Below are 20786 nucleotides of genomic sequence, written 5' to 3'. Positions count from 1 at the left end.
CCCTATGACATGCGGGCGCTGCCTAAGGCTCTTCACATGCTCCGCTACCTTGGAGGTGGGTCCTATTGTGATCATCAACTTCCAGATGGGGAAACTGAGGATTCAGGGCTCAGACATGGCCTGAGGTCCCAGCACCAGAAGAGATGGAGGCTAGACTGAACTCGCCTCGCCTCCCTTGGCCCTGCACTCAGCCAGCTCCTGGGCCTGCGAGGCCCAGGACAGGGAGGGAAGCTGAGAAGAACAGCAGAGGGCAGACCTGAGGGAGGGGGCAAGTGAGAAAGGGCTGGGGGAGAGGGAGGTGTCACAGAGCAGGGTGATGACAGGGGGCCGTGAAGCACCATTTCAAAGTGCAACTCCAGGGTGCTTAATGACTAATTACTAGATATGTGGGTGAGTAGGTGGGTGGGTAGATAGATGGATAAATGGGTGGGTGGGCAGATGGATCAATGGATGGGTGGGTGTATGGAAGCATGGGTGAGTGGGTAAGTGGATGGCTGGCTGGATGGATAGACGGATGGGTAGGTGGCAGATGGCTGGCTGGATGGGTGGGCAGGATGAATGGGTGGGTGGATGGATGGTTGGGGAGATAGATGGATGGTGGGTGGGTGGATGATGGGTAGATGGATGGATGGATGGATGGGTAGATGGATAGATGGATGGATGGATGGATGGGTAGATGGATAGATGGACGGGTGGATGGGTAGATGGTTGGATGGATGGATGGACGGGTGGATGGGTAGATGGGTAGATGGATGGATGGACGGGTGGATGGGTAGATGGGTAGATGGATGGATGGACGGGTGGATGGGTAGATGGGTAGATGGATGGATGGACGGGTGGGTGGATGGATGGGTGGATGAATAGATAGGTGGGTGGACAGTTAGGGTGGTGGATGGGTGGGTGGATGAATGAATCCCACACACTGCACACCAGGGCTCTGACGTGGTTCTCTAGAATGGAGTGCTGATGGGATGCTGAAGCCCTGGATGGGGCAGAGGTAAGGACCGGCTCACAGAGCAAGGTATGTTGAATCAGGAGGGGAACAGGCAAAGACTAGCCTTGGTTACAGGTAACCAAGCTGACTGGCTGCCTTAAAGAAAAGTTAAAGACAGACACTGGGCACCTGGAGGCACCCATAGAGGGCCAGGAGTGTGGGTCGGGCACAGAGGCCACCCGCAGGAAGCCAAGAACATGGGCAGTGCGGCCCTAAAGTCACCCCCAGGTACGCTCTGCCTGTGCCCCTCCCTGGGTCCCAGGAGAGGGTGCTGGTATGAGGCTGCCCACCCCTGGCCAGGACCTGTGCTCCTGGAAGGTGGGCCAGGATGTCACGAAGCAGACAAGAGCTGTCCCCTCAAAGCAGTGGTAGCTCTCAGGAAGGGACAGGTGGCTGGTGACAAACGAGCAACCACACACTGTGCCCGCGCAAGTCAGAGACTCAGGGTTGGGGAGGACTGGTCAGAGGGCATCAAGAAGCCCAAGACATCTCACGAGTCCTCTCTGATATCCTGGGGGGGTCCGGGCAAGAGATACAATGTGGGAACCCCAAGTGGTGGCTGGCGGGCTTTCAGGGGACCATCCTGTTCCACATTCTTCTCGAGCATTTCTGTGAGGACCCTCAGGCCTCTGAATTCCACCAGAAGGTGAGACGGGCGTGGGCGGGCTAACTCATTCATTTCACTAATTTAGATGACAGATTCCAGGCTGCACACATCTTGACAGGGCAGGCCAAAGCCAGCAAAGTGACATTTCATAGCTATGGAAGTACAACCCTGTGTTTAGTTAAAAACAAAAAGCCAAACAAAACACACAACGAACCCCACGGGCAGGTGGAGTAGAGGTGAGGCCCAGCAGCAGGAGTTTGAAAAAAGCCTCGGACCCTGACCTGACTGCAGGCTGAGCTGCAGCCATCCTGTGCCCACCGCCCTGCAGGGTGCCCCATGGGCAGGGCCATCCACCAGGGCAGGGCATCCTGGACACTGGGTGAAGACAGCGAGGACTCCTGGGAGTTTTAGCTTGAGAAGCTGGGGAGTAATGGTGGGTGGGGGGCGGGCAGAGATGAAAGGCTGGCAAGTGGGAAAATGCCTCGGAGTTGCTCCAGAGGAGAGGAGCAAGCAAGGCTGTCTCTCCCTGGATGCCCTGGGAAGGAGCCTGCCCCTGTTGCAGTGTGGGGCCCCGGGAAGCCGCTGGTCCCTTATCTCCAGGCTGCACCTGCCTCTGGGAGAACTGAGGGGGCAGACATCCCTCTGGCTCTTGGGGGGGACTCTCAGGGGGCTGGGGAGCGAAACCCAGTCCCTGCTCCCAGGAACCCCTGTACCCATCTGAGTTCATGCCACTTCCCAAAAGCCCAGGTGTGTCCCCTGCAGGGTCCACCAGGGCATGGTGAGTGCACCCCGAGGACCGGCCATGGGCGACTCTATCATGCAGGCTTCGTCTGCCCACTGTCGGGCAGGCTTGGGGAAGGGGCTGCTCCCACACCTGCCGCATCAGGACGCCCCTAAGAAAGCCCACCTGCCACAGACAAGTGAAGCGCCAGGGACTCGGGGTGGCTCAGGAGGGCTCAGACGCCAGCCCATGGAAGGGATTCCAGCCACCCATCCAGCCTCATTCTGAGGGTCGTCCCTCCATTCATCCCCACCTCCCCCCCATTGCTCCAGCACCCATCCTGCCTTCCCATCCAGAATGCCTCAGCAAACCCCAGCCCCAATGCACCTGTCCTCCTCCAAGGCCACTGCCCACCCCTCTGCCCCCAGCCCACTTCCCCAGGGCCTCCTTTAGCGCAGGTAGGATGTTTCTTTCTTTCCTGGGAAGCGTTTGGGCTGCCCTGTCCTCTCACTCCTCTCTGACTCATGTGCATGTCCTCCCTGGCCCCCTGCCACAATGTACATCAATATTTGTCAAATGAACGAACAAGGGAACGAGACGGCGACTCCCAGCTTTATCAGCGGACATTCTGCCTGGGAGCGAAGCTAGGGTGCCTTGGACTGTCCCAGGTCAGGAAGCACGGTAGGCCCCCTCCTGTTCTGGAAGGGTTTGTTTTAGGGCAAACGAAGACAAATGTGCATCTCAGTTGGGGTTCCCGGCTGCATGCAATAGAAACCCACTTGGGCTGACGTGAGGGCTGGGGGAATCTGTTACAGGGACGCTGGGTGGCTCCCAAGGCCCCAGAGGGTCAAGGAAGCAGGGGCTGCCCAATCGTCCAGCAGAGCCAGATGCTGCCTCCTCTGGTGGGGGTCCCCAACGGGGGGAGTGCTGGTGCTGGGGGACAGAAGGAGTGCCACCGGCCCTTCCACCTGGCCAGACTGAGCTCTGAGGAGGAAGGCCGCAGTCCACAATTCCTCCTGTTACGGTGTCCCTCCCTGGTGTATTCGGGTCAGTCTCTTCCTACTGTCCTCTGGGCTACAGAAAGCAGCCACCTGCCCCCACTCTGCTGGCTTGGGCCCTCAGCGGCCAACTTGCCCTGCAGCATCAGAGATCACACTAGGGCACGGCCAGCTCTAGCTCCCACTGTCTGTACAAGCCCTGGCCTGGGCGGGCTGCAGGGCTTGCCCCTGGGCTGGCTCTGGGCTGCATCTCTCACCTCTCTCTGAGCCCCTTCTGCCTCCCAAAGGCGGGACCTGTGAGGCCAGGCCCCACTGACCCCCTGTTCCACGGGGACACAGCCCCCCACTGCCCTTTCTTTCCTGCCCTGGGGGAGCCCGGAGCCACGGCCGCTCTCTCTGCCGGTTCCTACAGCTGGGACGAGGCCGGGCAAGCTGTTCGGGCAGAACTGCAAACCAGCTTCATTTTTCAGGTACAGGAGAACCACACTGACCTTTTCCGTAAACGAGCCTGATGTGGTTTCTCTCACTGGAAAGAGAGGCAACTTTACAGTTTCAAAACTAAATGAAGTTGCCCAAAGTTTTAACACCAGCTGTTTGGGGCCAAACGGGTTCCATTTCGGTGTTGACTGCAAATTCACTCACTCACAGCTGTGTCGTTCAGAGGCCGTGCGCGGAGGCCGCGGGCAGACGGCACTCCCTCCTCGGCGTGTCAGGACAGGACCCTGCCTGGCCCTGGGCAGCATTTAGGAACTCCGTGTTCCTTCGGGGGGGTGGGGGTACTCAGAGAAACGGCCCCCGTTCTCCACAGCAGGAAAACACCGCTGAAATGAGGACATGTGGCAGCCACACGAAGGCAGAAAGGATCCCTCAGGCAAAGTGACGGGGACCAGACAGACCGCGCAGCTGAGCTCCCCAGGGGGACTCCCGGGCTCTGCCATCGGGGCCGCAGGGCAGCTGCCTTGAGACCCTTGGCATTGGGGTTTTCTAACTAAGTAGAGATGAGGGGCCTGGAGAGATGAGGGGCCCGGAGTGTGACCCTGAGGGTCTCATTTTACACCACCCTAGCTCTGTGCCTGCCCATCCTGCTGCTTCTTTCATGTTTGCAGAGAGAACCGTGGAGCCGGAGTGGTCCTCCCGGAGCTGCGGTGGGGGCGGCTGGGGTGATGGGTGTGGGATGAGCCGGGGAAAGGAGGGAGCTGGGGGCTAAAATTGGAGCCCCCCTGCGGTGCTGTGAGCTGGGGCAGGGGCAGCCCGAGAGCCTCCAGGGACCCCACGGCAGAGGAGGCCTCGGGGGCTTGGGTGGGCCTCTTCACCTTTCAGCTGCAGTTTATTGATCTGAGAAATGGGAACCTCCCGCGCCAGGTGGGCCAACAGGACTGGTTTCCAGCGGATGCATGCCCAGAAGTGATCCCACCTCAAAATGAGCAGCCCATCCCAGCAGGGCTTCCAATGCCAGCCACTCTTAGCAACTCACCGCACACTCGGGGCCTGGACCCCGGGGGCCGGCAGGGGCGATGGGGAGGGATGGGAGAGGCAGCAGGAGGGTGGTGACAGAGGGCTCAGGACACTTCTGGAGGTGATGGGTACATATGCTCACCGAGTCCACATGGGTGGACGTGTCAGAATCTTTCAAACTGTACACTTGAAATATATTCAGTTATTCCATGTCAATTTTATCTCAATAAAGCTGTTTAAAAATAATAAGTGGGGTAAGACAGCCCTGATGGCCTACTGGTTAAAGTTTGGTGCACTCCGTTTCAGCAGCCCGGGTTTGGTTCCTGGGCGTGGAACCACACCACTTGCGTATCAGTAACCCCGGTGTGTCAGCAGCTCATACAGAAGAACCAGAAGGACTTACAACTAGGATATACGACTATGTCCTGGGGCTTGAGGGAGGGGAAAAAAAAGAGGAAGATTGACAACAGATGTTAGCTCAGGGCCACTCTTTCCCAGCAAAAAAAAAAAAAAAAAAGTGGGAAGGAAACATCAAGAGTGGGTTATCTCTGAGGGGTGTGATTATGGATAATCTATTTTCTGCCTTCTGCTCTTCTACAGTTTCCATAGGTTAAAAAAAGGCCCATATAATTTATAAAATATTATCTCTGTATTCCGTCCAGATCTCCCAATTTTTCCCACCGGAAAAATCCCTGCTCTGCAGGTTCTTGCTGCAGCTGTGAATCATCTGCTCAGCCAGCCGGAGCCAGCAGAGTAAAAACCACCCACTTCCAGGACTCCCTCGGTTACAGCCACAGGGGAGCCAAATCCCCAAGAAGCTACATGCTGGGCCTGTCACGGAGTGCCCCAGAGAATGACGGAAACAGAACTTGGTTTGAACATGTTGCCCTCAGTCCTCCTCAGCCTATTCTGAAAAAAGAAAACAAGACCCAAAACAACGACAAGCTGAAAAAACAAACACTGTGTGTGTCCAAGTAGAAACTCCTACTCAACCCTCAAGGCCCAATGAACCATCACCTCCTCTGCCCTGCACAGCACACACCTCTCTCTGACTGTGGGTGTCGTGCTACATTGTAACTACAGGGAGGAACCCTTCATGTGGCAGACCCTGGGATCTCTGAGCCTGTGCTTTGTCCATACGCAGCGCCTGCTTTCAGCACCCGCTCCCACCACCCTCAAGTCTGGTTCTCCTGAACCGGGCCCTTGGGTCACCACTCCATCCTCGGCAGGCTGGAGGGCCCCGTGCCAGTCTCTGCGCGGCTGCTGTGGTCTGTTCCGGCATCCTGCACGTGGCTCCCTGGGTGGCTCCCTGGGCGTCTCCCGCTGCCGCGCTTCCCTCTGGCTCACACTGAATCATCTAGTGTGAAAGCCCCTTGGCTGCCCCGGAGCTTTTCCCTCTCTCTGTCTCTGTTCCATCTAAAGCCCCCTCTCTTCAGGAGGCCAGCTGGTCCCGCCCACCCCCAAGAAGCTCTCCATTGCTGGCAAGAGGAATTCCCACCCACCGCCACCTTGGGGCAGCCAGTCAAGGGCTGGGAGAGAACCAGAAAGTCCTCCCGGCCCGTGGGTCCTTTCGCGTCCCGAACAGCAGCTTGCACCAGCGCAGCCTTCACCAAGCAGATTCTGATCCTCCCGGTCAGCCTGCAGTTCCAGCCTACTGTCCCCTCGCTGTGACTCAGAGATGCTGCTCCCCTCCTCCCTGCCCCTCCTTGAAGTGCCTGCTCTGTGCTGGATGGGGGGACCTGGTCATGCGCCCCCGAATCCGTGAGAAAATGAGATGCAAAATCAGGTAAAAAGCTAAGTGATGCAGAATAACATCCAAAGGTGGAAAGCGGAGTCAGGCAACTGTGAGGCTATGAAAAGCCACAGTATCATCCCCGACAAAGCTAAACTCCACCTGAAGAGCAACGATGGCACCTCACACCCACCACGACGGCTACCCTCAGAAAACCAGAGACAATGTTGGGGAGGAAGTGGGGAAACTGGAACTCTCGTGCACTGTTGGTGGGGACATAAGACAGTGCAGCTGCCGTGGAAAACAGTATGGCGGGTCCTCAAAATATTAAACAGAATTACCATACGTTCCCGCAATTCCTCTGCTGGGTGCATATCGAAAAAATTGAGGAGCCAGCCCTGTGGACGAGTGGTTGAGTTCACACACTCCGCTTCAGCGGCCCAGGGTTTTGCTGGTTTGGATCCTGGGTGTGGTCATGGCACCGCTCATTAGGCCATGCTGAGGCAGCGTCCCACATGCCACAACCAGAGGGACCTACAACTAGAATATACAACTATGTACTGGGGGGCTTTGAGGAGAAGAAGAAAAAAAAAGAAGTTTGACAACAGATGTTAGCACAGGTGCCAATCTTAGGGGAAAAAAAATTGAAAGCAGGATCTCAAAGAGATATTTGTTACACACACATTCATAGCAGCATCGTTCACAGTAGCCAAAAGGTGGAAACAACCCAGGTGTCCATCAACAGAGGAATGGATAAACAAAATGTGGGATATCCATACAAGGGAATATTATTCAGCTTTAAAAAAGAGGGCAATCCTGTCATATGCCACAACACGGATGAACCTTGAGGACATTAAGCGAAATAAGGCAGTCACAAAAAGACAAATACTATATAATTCCACTTATATGTATCCAGAGGAGTCCAAATCACAGAGACAGGATGTAGAATGGCGGGGGCTGCGGGCTCGGGGAGGGGGAATGATGAGTTCGTGTTTAATGGGTAGAGTTTCGGTTTGGGACAATGAGAAAGTTCTGGAGATGGATGGTGCTGATGGTTGTACAGCAATGTGAACGTACTTAATGCCACAGAACTGTGTATTTAAAATAGTCAAGATGGTAAATTTTATGTTCTGTGTATTTTGTCACAATTAAAAATAAAAAAGCAATGGCTGGGACAAAGAAGGTTGGGCTACAAGAACTCACTGTGTGGATGTGACGGGCAGGGATTACATGTGTGGATTCCCTATTGTCGCTCCCGGCACAGAGACGACAGGAACTCCACCACAGAGAACCGACGGGTTCACAGAAGCAGAGTGGGGTTTTCACACAGGGCTCACAGCTCCTGACAGAGCTGGAGACTAAAATCAATGAGGCTACGGAGGACCCAGCAGCTTAATTTAATGTGACATCTAGAATCGACACACAAAAACTCCACACTCTTCTCACGGGTTTATGGGCCATTTACAAAAGGAAAATTTGGCAAGACCGAGAAGGAAGCCTTAACACACACTCAGTTGTGGTGATTCCTGACCTGCTCTGTGACCACGGCATAGAAAAGTAGCCGTGAGTGTTGGACATGAAACCAAGAAGCCTGAGCCTTTGGGATTTTTTTAAAACTTGCTTCCAGATAACTCATGTGTTAAAGAAGAAATAAAAACCACACACCCAGAAAATCTAGGAAATATCAACGGTGGTCACGAGGCAGAAAAAACTCAGGAGATGCGGCCAGGCTGCCAAGCAGAGGATTGACTGGGCAGGCTTCATTCCTCAACAAGAAAGAACAAAAACAAATGGATTAGGCTTTCAAGGAGAAAGAACTGGTTCTTTGATTGGAGAGGAGATGTGGGGGGAGACTAACCACAGAAATAAACCACTGTCCAGTCCTGATCAAGAAATAACATGAAAATACCAACTCACCAGAGAAAGGGCAGATGCCCAGAGATACAGAGAGGATTAGAAAAATAAGATAATTATCTATAGAATTATACGTTGGGTAAAATGGACAAGTTCACAGCAAGATATGGAACAACATCATTGCTATAAGAAATGCAAAACCCAAGGTGACTGACAGCCATGAAAGACACTGGAAAGGTCCTCAGTTCTCTCCAGTGCCCCAGAGGGCCCCCACTGGATGGTTCTGCAGAAAACGAAGACCCTGCAGCTCTTGGAGGAACTGATCACTCGCACCATCCCAACTGTCTTGGCCCAGACAGAAAGAAAGTTCACACACCTCTTTTGGGAAGAAAAATGCCCAATGCTGCTAATAAAACCCACCAAAGGAAGTGCAGAACAATCTTGCTTAGGAATAAAGGAGTGAAACGCAAAATAAACAGCAGTCAGCAGACTCCTGGGTCTCCATGGGCGCCTAGGGAGCCTCCATTCGTGGCAGGAACGCAGCAAGACTCACAGACCTCCTCTCTACTGAGTCACCAGCCACCAGCACCCACGGCCTGCCAGCCACGGAGGGGATGCACAACTCACAACTCGCACATGCGCCCACGGCCCGCCAGCCACGGAGGGGATGCACAACTCACAACTCGCACATGCGCCCACGGCCCGCCAGCCACGGAGGAGATGCACAACTCACAACTCGCACATACTGCCACAGGTGACACCAAATGAGTCTCCCTTAACATCATAAAAACTTCTTTTACACATGGCAAGAAGACTCACTCTCTCTCTCCCACCCCCAGCAAAAATAAAGTAGACCATTATCTTACACCAGACGCAAAAATTAATTCAAAATGGATTAAATACTTGAAGGTAAGACCTGAAACCATAAAACTTCTAGAAGAAAACATAGGCAATACGCTCTTCAACATCGGTCTTAGCAGCATCTTTTCAAATACCAAGTCTGACCAGGCAAGGGAAACAATAGAAAAAATAAACAAATGGGACTACATCAAACTAAAAAGCTTCTACACAGCAAAGGAAACAATCAACAAAACAAAAAGACAACCTAACAATTGGGAGAAGATATTTGCAAACCATATATCAGCTAAGGGGTTAATATCTAAAATATATAAAGAACTCATACATCTCAACAACAAAAAAACTAACAACCCAATTAAAAAATGGGCAAAAGATCTGAACAGCCATTTCTCCAAAGAAGATATACAGATGGCCAATAGACACATGAAAAGATGGTCAGGTTAAGTTTGCACGCTCCGCTTCGGTGGCCGGGGATTTCCCCAGTTTAGATCCTGGGTGCGGACATGGCACCGCTCATCAAGCCATGCTGAGGCGGCGTCCCACATGCCACAACTAGAAGAACCCACAACTAAAATATACAACTACCTACTGGGGGGACTGGGGGAGAAAAAGCAGAAAAAAAAAGATTGGCAACGGTCGTTAGCTCAGGTGCCAATCTAAAAAAAAAAAAGATGGTCAACATCACTAATTACTAGGGAAATGCAAATCAAAACTACAATGAGATATCACTTCACTCCAGTCAGAATGGCTATAATTAACAAGACAGGAAATAACAAGTGTTGGAGAGGATGTAGAGAGAAGGGAACCCTCGTACACTGCTGGTGGGAGTGCGAACTGGTCCAGCCACTATGAAGACAGTATGGAGATTCCTCAAAAAATTAAGAATAGAACTACCATTTGATCCAGGTATTTCACTGCTGGGTATTTATCCAAAGAACTTGAAAACATGAATGCTTAAAGATACACGCACATAGATCGCAGCATTATTCACAACAGCCAAGTCTTGGAAGCATCCTAGGTGCCCATGAAGGGACGAATGGATAAAGGAGACGTGGTACATATGCACAACGGAATACTACTCGGCCATAAGAAATGATGAAATCCGGCCATTTGCGACAACATGGATAGATCTTGAGGGTATTATGCTAAGTGAAATAAGTCAGAGGGAGAAAGCCAAATATCATATGATCTTACTCATAAGTAGAAGATAAAAACGACAACAACAAGCAAACACATTGACACAGAGATTAGACTAGTGTTACCAGAGGGTTCCAGAGGGGAAGTGGGGAGGGAAGAGGGCACATGTGTATGGTGATGCATTGTAATTAATCTTTGGGTGGTGAACATGATGTCATCTACATAGGAATCGAAATGTAATGAGGTGCATCTGAAATTTATATAGTATTATAAACCAGTGTTACCTGAATTAAAAAAAACAAGAACTTAAAAAGCTTCTTGCCCCCAGGAGCAGGCCTGAAGGCTTAAGGCATAGCTGCCCTCAGCTGGGAGCCAAGGGAGGCGGCTGCTGCCACTTCCCTGCTCAGCAGAGTCCCCTCCAACCTGGCTGAAACAGGGAACAAAATGAGGAGTCCAAACTGGGAGGCGGTGGGAAGACGCCCCTTCCTTACAGATGGTCTAACATCGACCTGAAAAAGCCACAGGGGAGAAGGGGAACAAAGCAAGAAGCAAGCACTGCTGGAGCCCGAGTACCGGAGACAGCGCATCCCAACACACACGAAAAAGGAGCCTCCTTACATTCCAGCAACGACGGGGCAGAAGATAAATGGGGGAAGTATCCTATTCATAGCAGCAGCCCCAAACCCCCGAGATTCCTAGAAACTGAACAAGGACTCTGCAGGGGGAATGGAACCCCCGCGGGAGGGGTGGAGGGACAGACTGCTCTTTCTTGGACAGGTGCTCTTGCTATTAATCCTCCCTGGTCAATCAATAAATCAGCGCAATTACCATGCAAATCCCAGTAGATATTTAGTGAGAAAATCAGGACACATTCCAGATGAATCAAAGATCTGCCTGTTTAAAACCGTGGCACGGCGGAGGAACCCCCAAGGGCACGCTCTCTGGCGGACCTCTTGGCATCCCTTCTCAGGGTGCGTTCACTGCCGCCTCTTCCACGCATGACCCCACTCATCTGCCTTCCCTCCTCACCACCCCACGAATGCTACCACTGTCAGAGTGCCCAGTGGCACCCAGCGGCCACGTCTCCGTCACTGTCTCTCTGGGGCCTTGGCCTCCCCTCCCAGCCTCTGTGGAGAGCCTGCGCCCCATCTCTATCCACGGCCATCCCTTCCATCTGAGGATCTCACACTGTCCCGACACTGACATCACCCCAAACGTCCCTCCCAGCTATACCTCTCCTCTGTGTCCCGGACTTGATTGGACACCTGCCTACCTGCCTTTGTCCCTGAGTGTCCAAGGGGACATCTAACCCAGTGTGGCTGCTGTGGATGGGCCTGCCAGATTTAGCAAACAGAATACAGGACGCCCTGTTAAATTTGAGTGTCAAACAATTTTTTTTAGTATAAGTATGTCACAAATATGGCATGGGACATGTTTACGCTAAAACAATTTGTCGTTTACCTAAAATTTGAAGTGTTTTATCTGGAAGCTGTGGAGCGCCGGCTCCCGGGACACGGCTCCGCCAGGGGCCTGGCTGGGCTTGCCTCCTCCTGCCCCCTCGCATCCTTCATCTCCACCCCTGGAACTCTCTGGAGTCTCTGCACTCCCTCCGTCTCACTCCGCTGCCCTCGCCCACACCCCCATCTCTCACCTGCTCTCCTGCCTCCACTCCATGCCTCCAGCCCCACTCTGTGCAGGAGCCCAGGGCTCTTTCAGACCAGACATTCCATCTCATGGCCCCGTTTAACATCCTCCAGGGTCCCCCTTTGCCTTTGAAATGAAATCTGACGTGCTTACCTTGGCCCAGAGGATCGGGTCCCCCTCCAGCACAAGCCTTGGCTCAAAGACTCCTTCCCCCCGATGCTTCAGTCACAAAGGTTTCCAGAAAGTTCCTTTGCCCAACTGTCCTTGTGCTCTTCCCAAACTCCTTGGGGCTCACTCAGGACCAGGGCCGCCACCTCCAGCTCTACTCCCACGGCTCATTTCCTTCCGTGTAAATAGCACCTTTTCTATATGTCGTTTACATGGAACAGGGATCCCCAGCCTGGGCACCCCGGACATTTTGTGCTGGACCATTCTTTGTGTGGGGGGCTGTCCTGGGCAGCCTCCAGCAGTAGGCTGCCTAGCAGCATCCTTGGCTTCTAGACCCCCTCTTCCAGTCACGATGCTATATGACGCACCTGTGTCATGTGACAGGTAGAAGTTATCAGGCAAAGTTTAGTGCTTTTCCCAATGCTCCCATATCTGTCCACCCACCCAGCTGGCAGCCATCTTTCCCCTCACAAATGGACCCACGGAATCTTCTAGAGGCAATAAGGCAAATGGTTGTTAGTGTCACCACTGCTGTTTGAGTGCCTATGCTTTCTAGACTTCTTCCCCCGTGATGTGGGGTTTTGCTGTGGGATACATGGACTGCTTTTCTTCCAGTGGACAACCGGCCAGATTACGTGACAGTATGGCAAGCATTACGACCCCTTCATTTGCTCAGGTGCCCTCCCAGGTGAAGTCTGGCTCAGGAGAGTCCTTCCTGGTGAGCCTCTCAGGTGGGGTATGGAGCCCTGGGGAGTGTGGGTGGCTGCACCCCAGCCCCTATGAGTGAGCCGGCCCAGCTCACTCTGCTTCCCTGCCCCCTTGGTTTCCAGCAAATTCATTTAACTCAGGAGCTGTTGACAGGAGGCACCCAGAGGTGGGCTGACCTGTAGTCCAAGCATGACACATACAGGGGGGCAATGCCAATGTGGTGTGACGAGAGCTCTGAGGGGGACGTGCAGGGGGCACAGCAGAGGGTCACACTCCAGTGGTGGTGGTTGGGGGTGACCAGGGAAGGCTTCCTGGAGGCCCGGCAGTCAGCTGGGAGAGGGGGGAGGTGCTGGCCCGCGGGGCCTGTGGGACTGGAGGGCAGAGAGCAGAGGGCAGAGTGGACATGGGCCAGGTGGGAGGGGAGGCCGGCTGGGGTTTCTTGTCTCTGGTCCCACAGACTCCACCATGGGAACTCCTCGCGGGAGGGAGGTAGTGACTGAAGAGGAAAATAAAGGCGACACTGTGAGGCCTAATGAGGAACAAAGTAAGAAAGGCTCGGCTGTGATGCTCAGGCCCACGGGTCCCCAGACCCCCTGCCGAGTCTGGGCGGGTGCGTCTCCGTGGACCCTGCTCCTACAAAGCTGCTTAGAATCCATGTTTTAAACGATGATTGAAGTGATGGCTTTCAATGTCAAAGAAAATACTGAAATAAAAGTCTGAGGGAAAAAAAATCTTTTCCCCAGACAACAATAACTTCATTATGTTAACATAAATAAGGTCTTGTTGAGGTTGGGAGCCCTCCTATGGCCATGGTGTTGACACAACCCTCCTCAGTAAGAACAAACGAGTTCTCTAGAAACATCACCAGCCCCAAGGTCATCCTGTCCTGGAGGCAGGGAGGGCTGGTGACGAGGACATCCCTCTAGGGGCTCTGTGTGTGTTAGCGGGGAATGGGAGCCCAAGGGCGCCTCTGGTATGGTGGGCTGGGGACAGGGCAGAGGTGATGCATGGCCTTGTCTCTCCATTTGTCAAGAAGAACCTGAAGTGCAGAGGCAGGCGGCCCAGGGCCCAGAGGAGGTGCTCAAGCCACAGCAGCACCCATCTCCCCTTCATCCCCTTCCCAGAGCCTGCACGTCTTCTCAGCTGTAGCATCTCCTCCTTCAGGAGGCCTTCCCTCAGTCCCCAGTGGAACAAGAGGCTCTTGTGCAGGGTTCCCATGGCCCCCAGGTGTGCCCTTCTCAGAGCCCACTGAGCATCTGCCACCCATCAGGCACCGTCCTGCAAGGGACACACTCAGCTTAAACGTGATGGGTTCACAGGGTTGAAAAGTCCACCCCACTGGCTGGATCCAGGGGCAGGAAAGGTGTCAGGAGAGCTCTGTCTGTCTGTCTGTGTTGTCATGGACAGACACTCCCCTCCCCTCGTGGCTCACAGGATGGGATCTGGCAGCCCAAAGCTCAGCTCCAGCCCAGAGGAAAGAGTTTCCCCCCACAGCTCCAGAAGAAAAAGGATCGCTCAGCCTGCGTCCTGTGCCCTCCCGGGGACAGTCCTCGTGGGCAGGCCTGGGTCAGTGCCTCTGAGGGGAGAGCCCACCATGCCAGGTGGATCTCAGGAAAGATGGGCTCGCGGCCAAAGAAGGGGCCCTGGGAGCCAAACCCGTGGGGTTCTACTCTCGGAGGCTCTGTATTTTCACTGAAATTTATACCACAAGTGGCATCCACACTACATACTCTGCCAGAAGCCAGTTTTAGCTAAGTAGAAGCTGTGGGATTGGCTCATTCTGGGGGAAATAAAATCAGGAGGAACAAACTTTTTCCAATTAGCTATTTCTCTTAAGTAAGAATTCTACCTAAACCATTTCCTTGAAGTGTCATTCACCCCCACTTCCAATGTGGATATAAACGTTTCTCAACAGCCCTGACCTGGGACTGACGATATGTACACTGACCGGCACATACTGACGGAAGGGAGACAAAAATCCAGAAATTTCTCCCAGCAGCTAAATATACAGAGTAAACAAACACACTGAGTTGATTAGCAAATAAGACTCCTTCAGATCTGGACTCCAGGATTAGAACAGCCTCCAGATTTAAAAAAAATGACAATCTGAAGTGGTCACTTATATTGCATTTCCCGTGATGTCCCAGTCGGTTCCAAACCGTTACACTTGTATTTAAAGAAAGTTCTCTGTTTCAATAAATATAGCAGCCTTGCAAGAAAACCCCCAACCCCCCCAGCATGATGCCAGGGAAGGCGCGTGCTTCCCAGGACAGATGACAGGTGAGTTCATGCAAGTCAGCCTCGGCACTCCTGGGCGAAGGTGGGCTCATAAAAACAGGAGCTCACAAGGCAGTCATCGTAGAATAACCCCGGGTCTGCTGGAAACCTCCTTCTTTTCTGATTGATGACAAACTTTTCACGGCTATATACAAAACTTTTAAAAGGCATGTGGTCGCATCAGAGTCTTCTCTAGACAGAAGACCATACATGAAGCCTGGAGCAGAAAGAAATCATATGAATAGCGAGATTTTAATAACTGCATGCAGGTCGAATAAGAAAAAGAGCTTGATTGTAAAGCTGTTGCAGATGACTTCTTGAACCTATGGCCTAGCATACTTAAAAAAAGAAAACAAGGAAATTCCACATTGCCGTTTTGGGTAGCAAAATCTTCACCACCAGGGAGATCTGGCTAATGCTGCAACTTGGGAAGAAAAGGCTTTTTGCTCTGTAATTCTACTAATTACTGCTGGGCTCCAATGACATTAATTTACTGATAACTTCATAAAGTTGTGTTTATTTTTCCAAGATACAACACTAGCCAGACCACTCAGAATCATGCCAAGATTACAGGACTTCGGACTTCTAGTAGAGGATGTATTGCTTTCCTGGTAAATAAGGAAGGTCTTTATATATGATCGTGACATAGCGTTTTGCTTACACAAGCTTTAGAGGGTGCAGCTTCTAGATACCAGGAAAGAGCCTTTATTTGTTTATTTATGGTAAAAAAAAAATGACATAACCCAGCTCTCTGTCTTGCTAAGAGAGAAATGTTCATTTCTTAGGAAACCAAAACAGTAAGTTCCATGTCAAGCCAAAGGGATCTAAACACAAAAGAAGAGAATAATATCATAAGATCTTGCTTTTCACATAACTTCAGCCAAAACCCTTAAGCGGCAAGATCAGTTTTCAGATTGTATTAGACTGAAGCAGATGCCAAGGGTTTATGCAGATCGACACTTGTTGGCGAGGTCTAGGAACAGGGAGACCTGGAACCGCACAGCTCCTGTGCAGCCCTCAGTACCCCCCAACCCCCCAGCGGCTGGGCCATCTCCAGGACAAGCCACATTGCCCCAAGCTTCTCCAGCTACAAAAACCGTGCGATGGTCACCCCATCACCATCAGCGCCAGCACCGAGGGGGACCTGTGCAGCAGCTGCTTCTGACCAACATCACCTGTTCTGGGGAAAGGCCACAAGTACCAGTGATAGCTGGGGGTCCTCCCAGGACCACCCGATTATTCCACTTCAGTGCCCTAGTGTCTATTAAAAGGTAACTAAACACACAAAGTGAATCCAATAGCTAAAGCGGTCTAGAAATGCTTCCTAGCATTTTATGAAACGTTGTGGAAAGGGAAGTAAAAACAATTTCTTGCCAACTTTTGCTCAGTGTTGTGCACGTTCCTGTCACCATGCGGTTTCAGTTTTAGGGTTTTATGAAAACACTGTGGACAGGGAAGTGAAGACAAGTTTTTCCTAAACTTTGCTAAGTCTTGTGCTCATTCCTGTGACCACTGGGTTTAGGTTTATAATCTCTCTCAAAACCGAAAGCCGAGCATGCTCTGCCACCTCACCAGCAGGCCCTCTTTGAATTTTTATTAGCCAGAAGTGCCAAGTCAACAGGCAAACAAGAAAAGCTGTGAGAATGTCCCAAAGAAGGACGGCTGGCCTCATGTTTGCAAAGGACATCCTAGGGAAGATTTATTTGCAAATAAGCAACTGCTGTGACAAGGAGTCAGATTTTCAGTTTTAACTTATTTCTAGATAAATGGGCCGTGGTTCTGATTCCCAAATACTCAGTCTGCAAGGCGCCGGCTCCCACTCTTGGCCATCACAGCTCCGAGCTCCAGGACACAGAGGTACCGGGAGGGGGGAGCCGGCGCGTCCTATTTTCCCTCCTGAAAACAAGTGAGTTCCCGGGTGCGCGGGAGACAGTTGCTCCTTGCCTTTCAAAACTCCCTGGCCCCCGCGATGTCCCCGAAGCCGCCCCTTTCCCCGGTCGGGGGCGCAGCCCTGCGCGGACCCCCGCGCGCGCGCCCGTGTCCCCTGCGCCTCGGGGCCTCCCGCCCAGCCAGGGCTGCGGCGCCCGCCGCTCCGACGACCCCGCCAGCTGGTCGCGGGCCCCGCGCGGGACAGGCGCCCGTCTCCCCTCGGGACCGCCCGGCGGGGAGTCGGGACCCCGGCCCTACTCACCCAGGAGCAGCCAGAGGCCGCGCCGCGGGAGGCCGCGCAGGTCCTGGGCCATGGCGCGCGCTGCCGAGCCGAGTCCGCCCGCGCCGAGGACTGAGCCCGCTGCGGCGCCGGGGGCGGGAGCTGGGGAGGCGGCGGCCGGCCCCCTGCGGCGCCCGGGGGCGGAGGGGGGCGCTGGGACCGCGCGGGAGGGCCGGCGGCAGGGAACCGGGCGGCCAGCACCTGCGGGCCGGGGCGCCGGGACGGGTGGAAGCGGCCGACAGCGACCCGACCCTCCCGCAAGTGGCCCGGACGGCGCGGAGCGAGCGCGGGCCGGGAAGGGCTGCACCGAGGGCGGGCGGCGCGGCGGCTCAGGGCCCTGCCGGCAGGACGCACTCTCGGGCGCCCGCACAGGCGCTGCGCTCCTGCAACGTTAGCCGAACGGACGGACAGTTTCAACTAGGGATGATGTCCCAGACCAGGCGCCTCGGCCTCGACCCGAGCGCCAGCCCCGCCTCTCCCCAGGTTCTGGCCGCTCCCGCCTGGGGTGGGAAGCAGGGTCTGTTCTGCAAAAGACAAAGACCACCTTCTGCATCTAGCTCTCCCTCAAGGTGCGGCCACTGGGGATACCGCGGGGACAAAACCAGCCGTGGCGCCGGGGAGACTCAGTAACGTAACGCAAAAAGGACCCACAGGTACAGTGAGAAACTGGAGTCAATGCCGAGGACCTGCAGGGTGGGGAACGGCTTGCCCGCAGGCAAAGGGGCAAGGCAGGCACGCACAGAAGTCCTAGGGGCCGGGGAAACAGGGCTCTCTGGGGGGACTGGGAGGTGCCCCTATGGACTTGCTGCCAGGATGGGTGGTGAGAGGCAGGGAGGCTGGCAGGAGGTTGCGAGGGGCTCAGATATAGTTCTAACCCGAACTTACACAGAAAGAGGACAGCTTAGACCTGCCTTGGGAGGTGGTCACTCCGGAGCCTGCGTGAAGAACTGAGGGAGGAAAGGATGAGAAGCTTGGGTGTATTCGTTTAGAGAGCGATTAGACAAGGGCTCCCTGAGGGGACACACGAGCCCCGGGGCAGAGCAGGCTTCCCCAGGCACAGGTCTGACGGGGAGACAAAGTCGGGAGGCACGAGTCCAGGGCAGCTGAGCTGTCCTCAGCCCTCAAAGCCCTACTGGGGCTGGATTTCACCCTGCGGTGGTTCCTTCTTGTAACGTCCTATTCCAAGAAGAACACTGAGCAACTGCGTAAATTTGTGCTCAGGCCCATGAACCAACCACTGCCCTCGAGAGGGCGAAGAACCACTACCCTGAGTGCAATGGTCACATCTCCTTTGTGGCTGAAAAGGACACTGCATAGTGCGCAATCTGTGGTCAACCCGTATGGACTGAATGAACATTTCTCTCTGCCAAATGAAAGGCAAGAGAGCCACCTGCTGTCAGTGTGGCGAACAGGAGGCAGCTGACAGCCAGGGGGCCATCCATCTACTTTCTGAACGCAGGCTGGGAGGATGGCACAGCTCTCTGTTAGCTCCTCTTTCTGAACCTTAGGAAGACCCCGCCTTGGGCGGCCTGGCCTCACACTTTGTTCCTTTGACAGTCATTTGAGCGCCTCCTATGGGCAAGACTGTGCTAGGTAAACAGTGCAGGTCCTGCCCTCCAGCTCGTGAATCTAGTGGGGCAAACTCCAAAGATCTCAGTGACAACATGAATGCCAGACAAAGGAACCACACACGGCGGGTGTGGGACCCCTGCCTCAGCTGTGGTGGAAGCAGTCTTGAGGGCTGCATGGGAGAGGAGTGCTCGAGGGGACTGCGGGCCAGAGCTAAGGGCCAGTGGCCAGGGACCATGCCACGTGGGAATGGCACAGTTGGGGGGCTGAGTGAGGCCCCAGCCGAGCCCTGGGACAGGTCCGCTGGGAGTCCTGTATGAGGCAGTCACCAGTGAGGGAGAAGAGCGTGTCTCTCTGTGCTCTCAGACTCGCCCTCCACTCGCAGACCAAGCCACTCTTTCCACTCTAGGCTGGTGCACCTCTCTGCATCTTCGAGTTGGGCCCTGTGTTCATCACCTGAAGGACTTGGGACTCCTGTGTGTTCAGCCCCAGGCTCAGGAGGAGCCAGTGTTTGCACCATTTCCTCTTTGAAGCTCAACTGCAGCAGAGGCGAGGCTGCGGCAGGGGAAGCCCTTGCCATTCCTCCTTTCCATTTTCTCACACAGCCCCTAAGAGACACATGTACCTACTAAGACAAAGTGTATTTCTCAAGTTCATGTGCTTTGGAAGTTCATAATTTGGGGGGAATGCCAAAGTGGGGGGTATACACTGGGTTTTCCCTCCTGATGGTTTTCAGCCCTGCACCTTGGGTCTGGGAGAGAGGCCCAGTAATTACTATGGGTCTCCCTTCCGCAAAAGGTGGGAAAGTGGGGCAGATCCTCAACACTTGCCCCTACGGCTATGACACATATCTCGAGTGGACAACCTCACCCTGGCTAGATTCTGCCCGCTGTATCTGTATTTCTAGCCAGCGATAGTAGCATGGAAGATCATTCCTCTCCCCAGACCCCTCCATCTAGATGGACATTAGGTTAAATGATGGATGAGGTGAGAAAATGGCAGATGCTTTACTGCACGCACAGCAGGGTTAAAGACACAATCTAGACAGGTCAACACTACTAAAAATTCAAACATAGGAAGACTTCTGCTTCCAGCCATGATGAAGTAACAGGACTGGATTTACCCTCCTCCCTTAAACTAAAAAACTGGACAAAACAGATGAAACAAGAGTTGTCACCCTGGACCACAGGCGGTGCAGGACAGGGAGCCCTGAGAGCAGGGAAGCAGGTGAGGTGAGCCTTCTGCCTGCAGCTTCCAGACCACAGCGTAGGTAGGGAACCAGAGGGCAGGGTCTCCCAGGGTCGAGGAGACAGAGCTGGGAGCCCAGAGCAGCCACAGCAGCCGGAGTTGGCAGGGCTGCAGAGAACTGGAGGAGGAGCTGCACAGAGAAGAGCTGCAGAGCGTCCCCGTGAGTCGCAGCACACTCACCAGGACACCAGCGGGGGCGGGGAGAAGAGCCACCAGAAAGGAGCAGGCTGGAGCAACCCCTAAGAGTTCACACAGGGCCAGGAATAGCTCCAGTTCCCACCACCTGTAGTGGAGAAACTTTGAGCTAAGCTGATGTCAGAGAGATCAGTAGAAGGGTGCTGCCTCTGGAGTTGGGAAAAGTTATGAAGGCTGCCCAACAAAGCGGAAAAGCGACAACTGACAAGATCAAATGATTTCCAAGTAACTACTACATCTCAGGACAAAAGACAACTAACACAACTTCAAGTGGCCTAATATATGTGTAATTGGAGTCCTGGCACACAGAAACATGTGAACGACTGTGTAAAAACTGTTCTATAACCTATAAAGAATATTATTAAACTCCAAGCATAGGAATCATGAAGAAAAAAAGACCAAGACAACTCAT

The 20786-nt window shown here is 53.7% G+C and overlaps 1 protein-coding gene and 2 long non-coding RNA genes across 3 annotated transcripts in view; 2 read left to right on the top strand and 1 right to left on the bottom strand.

The window, feature by feature from the left end:
* The window catches only part of RAMP1 (receptor activity modifying protein 1), a 48865-nt gene extending 31078 nt beyond the window's left edge, over positions 1-17787 (bottom strand). The window contains exon 1 of the mRNA XM_070618770.1: positions 17345-17787. Within this exon, the coding sequence (XP_070474871.1) occupies positions 17345-17396 (52 nt within the window). The 5' untranslated portion in view covers positions 17397-17787. The remainder of the gene's footprint in view (positions 1-17344) is intronic.
* Positions 16791-20786, top strand: part of LOC139083294 (uncharacterized) — a 36149-nt gene continuing 32153 nt past the window's right edge. Inside the window, exon 1 of the long non-coding RNA XR_011539904.1 lies at positions 16791-17010. This is a non-coding gene — a long non-coding RNA (uncharacterized lncRNA). The remainder of the gene's footprint in view (positions 17011-20786) is intronic.
* LOC139083295 (uncharacterized) lies at positions 17876-19582 on the top strand. The gene is made up of 2 exons (XR_011539905.1): positions 17876-18015; positions 19341-19582. It is a non-coding gene; the product is annotated as an uncharacterized lncRNA (long non-coding RNA).

This window comes from Equus przewalskii, chromosome 5 (assembly GCF_037783145.1).
Source record: "Equus przewalskii isolate Varuska chromosome 5, EquPr2, whole genome shotgun sequence".
Classification (NCBI taxonomy): Eukaryota; Metazoa; Chordata; class Mammalia; order Perissodactyla; family Equidae; genus Equus; species Equus przewalskii.
This window is presented reverse-complemented; position numbering and strand designations above follow the sequence as displayed.